The sequence below is a fragment of the Ovis canadensis genome, chromosome 13 (genome assembly GCF_042477335.2).
Source record: "Ovis canadensis isolate MfBH-ARS-UI-01 breed Bighorn chromosome 13, ARS-UI_OviCan_v2, whole genome shotgun sequence".
Taxonomy (NCBI): Eukaryota; Metazoa; Chordata; class Mammalia; order Artiodactyla; family Bovidae; genus Ovis; species Ovis canadensis.
The window spans coordinates 80034370-80048162 of record NC_091257.1 but is presented as its reverse complement, the minus strand read 5'-3'; the positions used below and the strand labels follow the sequence as shown (position 1 = coordinate 80048162).

The 13793-nt window shown below is 43.8% G+C and overlaps 1 protein-coding gene and 1 long non-coding RNA gene across 2 annotated transcripts in view; one reads left to right on the top strand and one right to left on the bottom strand.

The window, feature by feature from the left end:
* Positions 1-9849: 9849 nt before the first annotated feature.
* LOC138417690 (uncharacterized) lies at positions 9850-11689 on the bottom strand. Its single transcript, XR_011248252.1, has 2 exons — positions 11614-11689; positions 9850-10031 (listed from the first exon to the last, which is right to left on the bottom strand). It is a non-coding gene; the product is annotated as an uncharacterized lncRNA (long non-coding RNA).
* Positions 11446-13793, top strand: part of UQCC1 (ubiquinol-cytochrome c reductase complex assembly factor 1) — a 93803-nt gene continuing 91455 nt past the window's right edge. The window contains exon 1 of the mRNA XM_069548412.1: positions 11446-11804. Within this exon, the coding sequence (XP_069404513.1) occupies positions 11781-11804 (24 nt within the window). The 5' untranslated portion in view covers positions 11446-11780. The remainder of the gene's footprint in view (positions 11805-13793) is intronic.

Sequence of the window (13793 nt, the reverse complement as noted above, 5' to 3'; positions counted from 1 at the left end):
GGTGGGAAAGAAGGGGAGCGGGCTTGGGCAGGGTGAGGAGTGGGAGGCTGTTAGACTGTTAGATTTAAATGTACATTGATGAGATAAAAAGCAAAACTGTGCCTAAGACTGTGGCAGATTTCTTGTCTACCCCGGGGGACCCAGTGACCCTTCAAAGAAGACTGACCCAGAGAGGGGATGTGGGCTGCCTGAAGTGGAATGGGACAGAGAGCACAGGCTGAGCTGGGCCAGGGTTTCACCTCTCACTCTATTCCCGATTTTCGCTGAGAGCTCTGTCCACTCTGCTGGGGCCTGGCAACAGAGGTCGGTTTCCTTTTCGACATTCCTTAGTCAAGTTTGTGTCTCCAAAATGAATCCGTAAGTGGGAGAGAACTTGAGGATTTAATTTCCACTAAAATCACCCCCATTTCATACTCACCCCCAGCTTATACTCACAGAATTCACTGGTCACCAGTTAAAGGGGTCCTCGACTTCCTCTTCACCTATTGGGGCATCTCCTTTGTCACTGATCACTATTCCTCACGCAATCTTGCCTGTGGCCCTGCTACCTTCCAGCTTGGCACCCCTTCCACCCCCTTACCCCAACTCTGGAAACAACTGGAGCCCCTCCCCTTTCCACTATACAGGATATAGATACATAATTATCCATTAGACAAGTAAGCTCCCCATTGACCTTATCGACCTTAGACAGACCAATGCCAGACACAGCCTGACAGTGTTTCCTTATGGGGCCTGGCCCAGAGTCAAGACCCACTTTCCTCCTCCACTAGAACCTTTGGGGAGGAGCAAGGCATGAACTCTTGGGAGGGGAGCAGGGCCCTCCGGTAGGGAATTGTGGGCACCTGAGTCCTCATTCTAAGGGCTTGGGACCAGGTTCTGCCTGGCTGAGGAGGGAGGACCAAAAGAGGAGAACCTAGGCTTCTGCTTCCCACCCAGGGGGCCTCAAAATTTTCCCCACCCCTCTCCAGCTGGGGCTTTGATTCCCAGGGCTCCTAGCCAAAGCTGTTTCAACAGTAAGGATGCTTGCCCAGCTCTGGGCAGATTCTGTGTCCCTTCCCTCAAGGCCTGAAACCTGGGTTGACAGATCCTGAAGCAAGAGTCCAGGGCGGGGGATAAGGGGTGGGTAATGTACCTTCGAGCTGCCTCCCTGGCTTGGAGGCCATTCCCTGTCCCTGAGAGGCCAGCCTGAGCCTGGAGCCTAGCCCTCCCTGGCTGGGTTTCGTTGTGTTTGGCTGGGGGGCAGGCCTGTAAGCTCTGGAAGTAAACAAAGGAGCTGCCACGGCAGACAGAGTTCTGGTGTATGTGAGAGGAGAGTGAGCCTGGAAAGGAGGTGCCGGGGAGGCCACGCGGTGGGCTGGGGACACAGAGAGGGCAGTGTAGAAGCAGGGTGGCTGGCGACGCAAGGCAGAGAGGCAGGCCCCTGATTTTCAGGACGATACATCCCTAGTTTCTTGGAAAGTCTAACAGATCAGAGGTCTTCCTGCCTTACCCCTATCAGAGAGGCTCATGACATCTCAGCCATGGTGCTCTTTCTGCTGAAGGCCTGGGCATTGATTTGACTGTTGTGGCCCTGGCTTGATACCTTGGGAGCTTCCTCTCCCACCTCTACCTATCTTAAAATTCTCTTCCACAAAAGAACCATTCAGCCTGTGTACATTTCCCAACTAGACTGTTGTTCAGTCGCTCAGTCGTGTCTGACTCTGCAACCCCATGGACAGCAGCACACCAGGCTTCCCTGTCCTTCATCATCTCCCAGAGCTTGCACAAACTCATGTCCATTGAGTCGATAATGCCATCCAACCATTTCATCCTCTGATGCTCCCTTCTCCTCCTGCCTTCAACTTTTCCCAGCATCAGGGTCTTTTCCAATAAGTCAGGTCTTCGCATCAGGTGGCCAAAGTATTGGAACTTCAGCTTCAGCATCAGTCCTTCCAATGAATATTCAGGACTGATTCCTTTAGGATTGACTGGTTTGATCTCCTTGCAGTCCAAGGGACTCTCAAGAGTCTTTAACACCACAGTTCAAACGCATCAGTTCTTCAACGCTCAGCCTTCTTTATGGTCCAGCTCTCATATCCATACATGACTATTGGAAAAACCGTAACTTTGACTATATGGACCTTTGTTGGCAAAGTAATATCTCTGCTTTTTAATATGCTGTCTAGGTGTGTCATAGTTTTTCTTCCAAGAAGCAAGTGTCTTTTAATTTCATGGCTGCAGTCACCATGTGCCGTGATTTTGGAGCCTAAGAAAATAAAGTCTGTCACTGTTTCCACTGTTTCCCCATCTATTCGCCATGTAGTGATGGGACTGAATGTTATGAGGAGCCAATCAGCGATAACTGTGGATGGGAACAGTACTTCCATCCTAACCATCTGATTTATTGAACTGCCTCCTTGGACATTTATGGCCACCAGGCACCCACCTCCAGTCCCAGTCATAACAGGCTGCATACTTGTATAGGATATTCTTGAGCCAAAGGGTACAAGAATTATATCATTCTTTAGAGTTCACAAATACTCTGAGTCATTCTGTGGCAGCACTGATGGGCTCAAAGGGCAGCCCGGTTTCAAATTTCAAGATTTTGTCACTTCTAGTTACAGGCCTTGGGCAAGTAGACTAATTCCACCAACTTTGATTTCCTCTTTGGTGAAAAAGAAAAGAGAGGGGAAGGGTAAAACAATATACCTGTTTCATAGGGCTAACTGTTAGGATATGAAAGACACTCAACACAGTAGCTGGCACTGAGGTGGGATGCCACAAATATCAGCTGTTACCATTAGTGTGCCTCAGACAGTCTAGTGAAGCAGGCAGGGCAAAGAATATCACTCCTTATGCTCAGTTGTTCAGTCATGTCTGGCTCTTCGCAACCCCATGGACTGTAGCCTGCCAGGCTCTTCTGTCCATGGGATTTTTCAGGCAAGAACACTAGAGCAGGTTGCCATTTTCTACCCAAGGATCAAACCTGCATCTCTTGTGTCTCCTACATTGGCAGGCGGATTCTTTATCATTGTGCCACCTGGGAAGCACCCGTACTACACTTGATCTTAGCCACCTCCATTTTTACAGAGGAGAAACTGACAAACCAGAGAAGTAACTGTAGGTCTTTGTATACTTTGCATCATTCTTGCTACTTTTCTGGACATCCAGTTCCACTGACCCCAGTCTTGGAAATTAATTGAATTATCTTCCTGGGATTTGGCTTCCTGGTCTTAAAAGTATCTCCTTAGGGACATAGCTTGTTGTTAGTTCCCAAGGAGAAATAGCTAAGCATATAGCTTAGGACACGGAAAATGGAAAGCCCATAGTGGAGGAAAGAGATGAGACCCCCAGCCCTCTGATGCCATCTCTTGGCTCTTTCCACATCCCTGTGCCGTGGGGCCACAATAAGCTAGGGAATCAGCTTTTCTAGGGCTTGGAACACACGACCTTGGGAAGTCTCTGAGACTTCACTCAGCTTCACAATTGGTTCTTCTGATCTGAATATGGATGTGAGGAAGCAGAGTAGTCATATACAGTAGGAGTCAGGCAGATCTGGGTTCCAGTTCTGGTTTTACCACTTTCCAGCTGAGTGACTTTGAGCAAGTTATTTAACTTCTCTGAGTCTTGGTTTTTCTAACTGTAAAAGAGGGATAATAATATCAAGTTTAGCGGGCTTCCCTAGTGGCTCAGTGGTAAAGAATCTGTCTGTCAATGCAGAAGACACTGGTTTGATCCCTGGTCCAGGAGGATCCCACATGCTGTGGAGCAACTAAGCCTGTACACCACAGCTATTGAGTCTGCACTCTGTAGCCTGGGAGCTACAACAATTGAAGCCCTTGCACTCTGAAGTCTATACTCTGAAATAAGAGACGCCACCACAATGAGAAGCCCAGGCATCACAGCTAGAGAGTAGCCTCCACTTGCTGCAACTAGAGAAAAGCTCGTGCAGCAGTGAAGACCCAGGACAGCCAAAAATAAAATCATTTTAAAAGATATCAAATTTAATGGGCCTTGGCTTCAGGAAAGGGGCTATTCATTCATTCCATACATCTTTGACCCATCTATTCATTTATTAACCAATAAATATTTATTGAGGGTCTGCTGTGACCCAAAACTGTGCTCAGTGTTGGGTAATAATAACAACTACAATGTTTATTGAGGGTTTATTATGTACCAAGTACTGTCCTTAGCACTTTACATGAAATCTCTTATCTTACAATGCTCATGCCCTCAAGTTCCATGCATGAATGAAAGAGAAAATAAAGATCCCAAAGGATGCTAGAATGGTAAGATAATATACTGAATCACAGGAAATGAAATGGGGGAAAAGTCAAGTTACGCATCAGAATGCATGAAACCAACTATACATGCACAAGAGTTGAAATGTGATCTCACAGTTTCTGATGGGAAAGAGACAGTGCGGTAGGTAGCCATGAATTCAGTAGAATCAGTTGAATATAATGTGGGTGCCTAAGTGCAAATACAAGGGTGGGTTTCATTAAAAGACATGCACTGTACAAAACCCAAGGGAACTGTGGTTCTGCTCTGTTAGCAGGACTTGGGGAGTATTGGGATCGTTAGTGTGAGGGAGAAGCAGAGTCAAGGATGAATCTTGTGGTTTTTAGCTTGGGAAACTGAGGGGATGGTGTGCCCCTCAACAACAAAGAAAAGAAAGAATACGGAAGGAGGAACAGATTTTGAGAGGAAGATAATGGGGTCAGTTTTGAACATGTCAAGTTTGAAGAAATTTTACGAGGTTGGCTTTAAAATAGCCATTGGAAAAAGAGCAATTCTTCCATGAAGTGATATGTAGAAGAAAGGACATATGCATGTGATACATGCAGGTTTGTGAGCTGGGTGGTGGGAAGCTGAGTTTCTTTTTGTTGGCTTCTAATTTCTATTTTCTCTGTGAAGCAGGAGGTGAGGCCAATTGTTTACAGACAGTAGGAAGGGGTCAGAGTCAAGGAATGTGAAACAAGTTCCTGGTATGGGTTAAATGGTGTCCCTCTAAAAAATATGTTAAGTGGGACTTCTCAGTGGTCCAGTGGTTAAGACTGCACACCTCCAATGCAGGGAGCTTGGGTCTGACCCCTGGTTGGGGAATTAAGATCCCACGTGTCATGAATCAAGACTGAAAAAAATTTTAAATATATGTTAAAGTCCAACCTCCCTGCTCCTAATATGTGAATATAACCTTATCTGGAAAAAGGGTCTTCACAGGTATAATCAAGTTAAGATCATTGGGTGGGGGCTCTAATCCAATACGACTGGCGTATTTATACGATGTGGGGCTTCCCTGGTGGCTCAGTGATAAAAGAATCCTCCTGCAATGCAGATGTGGATTCTATCCCTGGGTTGGGAAGATCCCCTGGAGGAGGAAATGGCAACCCGCTCCAGTATTCTTGCCTGGAAAATCCTGTGGACAATGGAGCTTGGAGGGCTACAGTCCATATGGGTCACAAGAGTTGGAGACAACTGAACAGGCATGCATGCATTTACAAGATGAGAAGAGTCACAGAGACAGGAACAGAAGGAGAAAGCCATGTGATGACAGGGGCAGAGATTGGAGTTTCGTAAGCTGTAAACCAAGAAACACCAAGGATCAAGAGTTCCCTGATGGCCTGGTGGTTAGGATTTGGTGCTTTCACTGAAGAGGCTTAGGTTCATTGGACCCCTGGTTGGAGACCGTCAGGCATGCAGTGCAGTGCAGCCAAAATATAAAAACAAATACCACCCCCCAAAAAAAAACCCCACCAGGGATTTATAGCAATGACCAGCAGCTAGGAAGAGGCAAGGAAAGATCCCCTAGAGCTTTCAGATAGAATGTGACCTTGATTTTCGATTTCAAGGCTCCAGAACTGGGACACAATACATTTCCATTGTTTTAAGCCACCTGGTGTGTGTGTTGTTTGCTATGGCAGCCTTAGGAATCTAATATAGTGTTATTAATAAACAGTAGTTTTGGAGAAGAGAGCAGAGATAAGCATAATAAAGGTTGGTATCCATATTTGGTGGTATCAATAGGCTCTTTGCATGGTTTTCTCCAGTAGAACTTAATAATCTAGATGCAGGCATGGAACAAATGGACAATTAGAGGCAGGAAGTCTCTCTAGGTGGGGTGGGGAGAAAGACTTTTGAGCAAGGGAGTTACACTGGCAAGAGGCAATTAGGCAATTAAAGTGACAGACTGTATGATGTAAGCCAGATAGAAGGAAAGGGGAGAAAGTTGACAGACAACTGTGTAAAGAGGAGAGATAAAAAGCCTGGAGGTCTCAGTGGGGTAGAATGACAAATGTACTAGGAATGAACAGATGCTTAAAGAATAGGATGATGAGAGAATTCCTAGGTGGTACAATGGTTAGAACTCTGTACTTCTACTCCAGGGGGCATAGGTTCAATATCTGGTCAGGGAACTAAGATCCCACAAACCACATGGCACGGCCAAAAAAATAGTGGTGAGAATCCAGAATGGAATAAATCAAAAATTTCATAACTAATTCTGGTGGTAAAGTTCAGGAATTGGCCATGGCATTGGGCAGCTGGACATTTCACAGAAATGTATCGTACTCATACAATACCCTTTAGTGACTGACTTCTTTCACTTAGCATAATGTTTTCAAGGGTCATCTATATTGAAGTGTATCAGTAGTTCACTCCTTGTCGTTGCTGAGTAATAATCCATTTTCTGGATATACCACATTTTATTTATCCATTTCATCAGTTGAAGGATATTTAGGTTGTTTTTGGCTACTTTGAATAATTTTGTGATGAACATAAATATGCAAGTTATCATGTGGACATATGTTTTCCATCCCATCTGTCCTAAATCGCTTCAGTTGTGTCTAACTCTTTGCAACCCAATGGACTGTAGCACGCCAGGTTCCTCTGTCCATGGGAGGACAAGAATACTGGAGTGGGTTGCCATTTCTCTCTCCAGGGGATCTTCCTGACCCAGGGATTGAACCCAAGTCTCTTAATGTCTCCTGCACTGGCAGGTGGGTTCTTTACCACTAGCATCGTTTTAATTTCTCTTAAATATATGCCCAAGAACCATAAGTCTATGTTTGTAATTTACAGGAACTGCAAGACTATTTTCCAAAGTAGCTGTATAGTTTTACAATCCCATGCATGAGTTATCCAGTTTTTCACATCCTTGCCAGTACCTGTATTACATATCTGCCTGATTATAGCCACTTAGTGCGATGTGAAGTGGTATCTCATTATGTTGTGTGTTTCCCTAATGACTAATGATGTTGATCATCTTTTCATTAGCTTATTGACCATTTGTGTATCTTCCTTGCAGAAATGTCTATTCAAATCTTTTACTCATTTTTGACTGGGTGTTTATTTTTTTTTATTACTGAGTTGTATAGCTCTTTGTATATTATGGATACAAATCCTTTATCAGATAGGTGATTTGCAAACACTTTCTCCTAATTTGTATCTTTTCACTTTCTTGATGGTATCTTTTGCAATGAATAGTTTAAATTTTCATGTAGTCCAATTTACCTAGTTTTTCTTTTGTGTGCTTTTGATGTTGTATTTAAGGAGGTTTTGCCTAAAACAAAGTCCAAAGACTTACTCTTATGCTTTATTGTTTAGTTTTTATATTCAGATCTATGATTCATTTTGAGTTAATTTTCCATATGGTGTGAGATACAAATAAAATGTCATCCTTTGGCATTGTCTTTAAAAACTGTTGTATGTATCATACTTTCACAGTCATAATACGCTAAGGGCAAGGACCAAGTTTCACTTCTTTGTATTTCCCATAAAACCAACAAGTAAATTTTTTTTTTTTGGCAGAAGATTTTAAGAGTGGTTTGGATGTTTTTCTTTCAATGTTAAATGGAATTATATAGATACAGTACGAAGTTCAAATAAGACAAAACGATATAGGTAGAAAAAATATGTCTCCCTTCCAGACCTAACATCCTAGTCCCCTAACCCTCTTCCTCAGAATCAGGCACTATAACTACCATCACCAGTTTCTTGTGTATCCTTCCAGTGATTTTTCTGCAGCTATAATAACACACAGAATAGAATCTAAAGTCTTTATCATGGTCAACAAGGTTCCCCGGGATCTGGCTCCTAGGACCATCTTGTCAACTTCATCTCTTATCATACTCTTCCTTATTCATTTGGCTCCAGCCAACGATAAGCTCCTTTGTCTTTCTTGGAAACATCAAGCATTCTCTCATGTTGGGACCTTTGTACTTGCTGTTCTCTCTGCCCAGCATGTTCTTTTACATGGGTCACTCTATCATTTCATTCATATTTTTGATCAAATTCAGTATGGCCTTACTGGATCATTCTATCTAAAATAGCACCCTATTATATTTTGTTCTCACCCTTCTTAGCAGTTACCATACCTGATATTATATTTATTTGCTTATTGCTTGTATTCTCCACTGAAATATAATCTCCATGAGGGCAGGAACTTTGTTTTATTCTCTTTTGTATCTTCAGAATCTAGATCTGAGCCTGGATCATGGTAAATGCTCAGCACATATATATTTGTAATGTATGATTTTAAAAAAATATGTATTTATTTGGCTGCCCTGGGTCTTTGTTGTGGCAAAAGAGATCTTTAGTTGTGGCATTAGGGATCAAGTTCCCTGACCAGGGATTGAACCTGGGCCCCCTGCATTGGGATTTCCTTATTTGAATTCAAAATCTGTTGTAAAGCAGCAGACACAATTCTCAACATTAACACGTTGGCCCAGGAACTGCTAACGAACATACAGTGCAGTGGTGCTTCAAGAAGTTTTGCAAAGGAGACGAGAGACTTGAAGATGAGGAGTGTAGTGGACAGTCATCGGAAGTTGACAACAACCAGCTAAGAGCATCATTGAAGCTGATCCTCTTATAACTACATGAGAAATTGCCGAAGAACTCAGTGTCAAACATTCTATCATTGTTCAGCATTTGAAGCAAATTGGAAAGGTGAAAAAGCACCCTTGGTAAGTGAGTATTTCATGAGCTGACTGCAAATCAAAAAAATCTTTGTTTTTAAGTGTTGTCTTCTCTTACTCTTACATAACAACAAAGAATCATTTCTTGATCGGATTTTGATGATTGACGAAAAGTGGATTTTATATGACAACTGGTGATGACCAGCTCAGTGGCTGGACCAAGAAGCAGCTCCAAAGCCAAATTGCAGCCCCGCCCCCAAAAAGAGTCACAGTCACTGTTGGGTGGTCTGCTCCTAGTCTGATCCACTACAGTTTGCTGAATCCCACTGAAACCATTACATTTGAGAAGCATGCTCAGCAAATCGATGCAATGTACCAAAAACTGCAATGCCTGCAGCCAGCATTGGTCAACAGAATGGGCCCAGTTCTTTTCCATGACAACATCAACTGCATGTCATACAACCAACACTTCAAAAGTTGAACCAATTGTGCTATGAAGTTTTGCCTCATCCACCGTATTCATCTGACCTCTCACCAACTGACTACCACTTTTTCAACTATCTTGACAACTTTTTGCATGGAAAATGCTTCCATAACCAGCAGGAGGCAGAAAATGCTTTCCAAGAGTTCACTGAATCCCAAGGCACAGATTTTTACTCTATAGGAATAAATAAACTTATTTCTTGTTGGCAAAAATGTATTGATTGTAATGGTCCCAACTTTGATTAATAAAGCTGTGTTTGAGTCTAGTTATAACGATTTAAAAATCATGGTCAGAAATCACAATTACGTTTGCCCCAACCTAATATTTTCTAAGGATGTGAAAACAAGCATTAAAAAAAATCTGGAAGGGAATTCAATTTTAGAGAGGGTGGAAAGTTGGGATCTAAGGTGGTGGTAAAAAGGGACTGTAGCTTTATCTGTAACATGCTAATTTTAAGAAAAGAGAGTGTAAGTAGAAATCTGACTTTTAATTTAAAAGTAATAAATTAAAATTTATAAAGCAGAGAGCTACAAACTTCAACTAGATCCTCCATATTTCACTAGCCCCTTTTTCTTTCAGTCTCTGTTAAACTTTTCTTCTTCTGAACGACAATCTCATACCATCTGCCATCCTTTGAACAGAAAATTCTCCTGCCAAGAGAAAATAGAAGCCTTAAGAAAGGAAATTAAATAAGCCTTTTCTCCTGTCTTCTACATCTTAGTTCATTAACCTTATGTGAATTATTCACTTGCTCTTAAACCTGGTGGCTCAGACAGTAAAGAATCTGCCTGCTATACTGGAGATCTGGGGTCGATCCCCGGGTGGCGAAGATCCCTTGGAGAAGGAAAGACTACCCACTCCAGTATTCTTGCCTGGAGAATTCCATAGTCAAAGGAGCCTGATGAGCTACAGTCTATGTGGTTACAAAGAGTCGCACACAACTGAGTGACTAACACCTTCACTTTTCAAACCTGTATAGTTTTTGTATCACATTTGCATCTTTAAACTGATTAACAAGAATATTGCTTTTATCATTTATAATATGTGATGCCACTTGTCCTAACTTCCCTGTAGGAGCACTTTGTTGTTGTTTAGTCACCAAGTCGTGTCTGACTCTTTGCGATCCCATGGACTGTAGCCTGCCAGGCTTCTCTGTCCATGGCATTTCCTAAGCAAGAATACTGGAGTGGGCTGTAATTTCCTTTTCTAGGGAATGTTTCTGACCCAGGGATTGAACTGGAGGCTCCTGCACTGGCAGGTAGATTCTTTACCATTGAGCCACTAGGGAAGCCCGTAGGAGCACTGTACCACTGTTTTCAATTCCAAACACATAAAGTGCTCACTTGAGTGGAGAAAGCATATCAAGGGTAGTTTCCCACGTTATTCTCTAATTAAGCTCCTTGTTGTTTCCTTCATAGCCCTTAATGCAATTTTAAACTATGTTATCTTTCTCATTGGCTTACTTTTGTGTGCACAGCCCTCTCACCACATCTATGAGCTCCAGGAAGCCAGTATCCACACCTTAGGTCCAGCACACACTGAACTGGTCATAGGCCTATAGTCAATGGGTCTATATGTTGACTGAATGAAAAGTAAGGAAGTCCTTCAACATTCTGCCCCTCTGCCCCCCATAACCCCAGGAACACCCACACCTTCTCTCCCCTAATGTTCCTGGGTACAATGAATGTAAGGGGTCTTCTGGCTAAAGCCATTCTCTCTCACCTCCGGAGGAAACGTCTTGCATCCTTGCATCTTCTATATCTTCTTCAACTTTATAATAATTTCCTATCAATACTCAAAGATGCTCCCAATTGCAACCAACCAACCAGAAACCCCTAACGTCCCGTTCTCAGGTTTCAAGTCAGCATGTGATCACCCTCTTCCCCTGAATTTCAGAACTCAGCCGTGTCCTATGTCCCTCCTTCTCCTCTGGCTCGTTTCAGGGAGTCTTAAAAGTGTTGGGATTTCCCCAAAGATCCTGTACTTTTCAACCGCTGGTGAAAAGGCGGTAATCCTAGTGGGGACAGAGTCTGGGAAAGAGGAACTCCGACAAGGAAGTGCTGAGGAGTCAGGCGGGTTAAGGAGAAAGCTACGAAAAGCCCGAGGCAGATGTCACAGAGGACTGGTGTTGTGGAGACGACACGGGCCTCTGTGACGCTCCTGACCGAGACTAGTCAGAGTGGGAGGCGCGCGCTCGCGTTCCGACTGTCCAGCCGCGCGCCCGGGCCCTACCTTCTCGTGCACAGCGGGGAAAGCGCGCGCTCGTGCGCCCAGCGGCCTCCGTGCGCCTGCGCTGCGGTTGCCGGGCACCAACCGGCGAAAAGACAACCTAGTGGAGGGGTGGTGGCAGTGGAGATTCCGGAAGCCCATCCTTCACCCGGAAATGGTTGTCGAGAAACATGGCGTTGCTGGTGCGAGTCCTTGTGAGTGAAGGAGTAATTATGTGCGGTCGCCCGCCGGCCTCCCGGGTTGGAGTTGGAGAGGGCGGGACGGGAACAACTGGACAGAAGTGTAGGAGCGGAGCCTGTGCGGTAGCGGGGCTACTCGGCCGCCTTTCTGTGGGGAAACTGAGGCAGCTTCCCACTCCCCCGGCCCTCGATTTTTCCGTGCCTTCCCCGTCTTTGGTGAAGGGAGGAGAGTGACTTCAGACCTAAATTTGATGAAACTTGCTTTTCCTCGGTCACCACCTGTAACTCCTTCCCTTCAGGGAGAGAGAGATCCGCGTTCTAATTCCTGTTCTGTCACTAATGCACAGGGTAACCTTGGGCAAGTCACTTTAGGGCTTCAGAATCCCTAGGCGCAAAGGGAGGACGTAAATCTGCAAGTACTTTGAATTCTGAGGTCCTCTGGCTTTATCGTGGAGAAGGAAATGGCAGCCCACTCCAGTATCCTTGCCTGGAGAATCCTATGGATGGAGGAGCCTGGTAGGCTACAGTCCACGGGGGTCGCAAAGATTCGGACACTACTGAGCTACTTCACTTTCACTTGCTTTATCAGAGAGATAGTAGATTCATTCTTAACCGTAAAGCTAAGTGGAATACTGTTACAGGTTGTTGGAGTGAAAGCTGAAGGAGAACTTGGGTCATATCCGTTGTTTTTACTCTGCTTAGCGCAGTGTGTGGCACATCATAAGTGTTAAATATTTGTTGAAGGAATGAATGAAATAAGTTAGGAAGAACTATTATACGCTTGACTAATTAACACCCATATGGGAAGCTGCTGCACCTCTTGTGCTTCAGTCCTGTCCTAGTGGATTCTTACTTCTAGGAATTAAATAGAACAAACCTTAGGAGGATACAGAGCTTGGTTTCTAGTTATGGAAGGATGGGAGAGTTTATACTTTCAGCAAGTCTTTAAAAAACTAGGTCAAGGGCATTATTTTTTGTAGCAGATCTCTAGTCTTTCCCATTCTGTTGTTTTCCTCTATGCATTCCTGCCTCTAGCTTTCCTTTGAGTCACTTGTATTAGGGACACTTGTTTCTAATCTTTTTATATGTGGCTTGTATGGACCACATTTTACTTCTTGTATTTCTTGTCAGCCTAGCAAAGTGCAGTGCCTTCTATTGTTGTGTTGTAAATGTTTGTTTGAAATGTAGCTCCTTCAAACAGAAAGTCGCTCACTGAAGTAATTGTTGATGCCAGGGCAGAAATTGATTTGGATCTGAGGACTGCTGAGGAAATGGCAACTAGGATGTCAAAAGTGTTTTTAAGATGGATATTGGGGAGGGGGGCAGATGAGAGTTTTGTTGGGCTGTAGATGTGAATGAATACCTTGACTCCTCTTGGAAGTTAGTGGCTGCCCCAGCTGAGCCCGCCACTGAGCTTGTGGACAGTTGCAGGTTCATTCCTTCTTCGTTGGCAGCATCCATTGAAACCACTTCTCTAACTGCTTCTATTAGTTGAATCTCCCCTCGCCCCATTTATCTCTTTCTAGTCGTCTTTTTAAGTAAAAAACCAAGAGTGGATAAGGAACATCTCTTTCACTTTATACTGTATACTGTAATTCTTTGAAGTCTTATCATGTGTTAAAGTGCAGTATGTGACAAAGCAACTTGGGACTAGAGAGTGACAGTAAACAGGAAAGTAGCAGATATTTATTGATCCCTTATGCCGAACAGGCATTTGGGTTAGGCATGGCGAGGAATTCACAAATAAAAGGAAAATGCACCTGTCTGGGAGTCGGAAGGGCCTTGTTTGAAAGCTTGGCCCCATTACCAACTATGGGTATGGCCCTGAGCAAGTCAACTAATTTCTCTGAGCTTCAGCTTTTCTGAAGGGTAAATTTGATAGGGATGATCAGAGAATCAGTTGATACAAGTGATATTTTAATTGCTTTTCTTCCCTTTTATTCAGCAACTATTTTGAGTGTTTAGTATGTCCTGGGAACTCTCCAGTGGACCCAAAATGGCAAA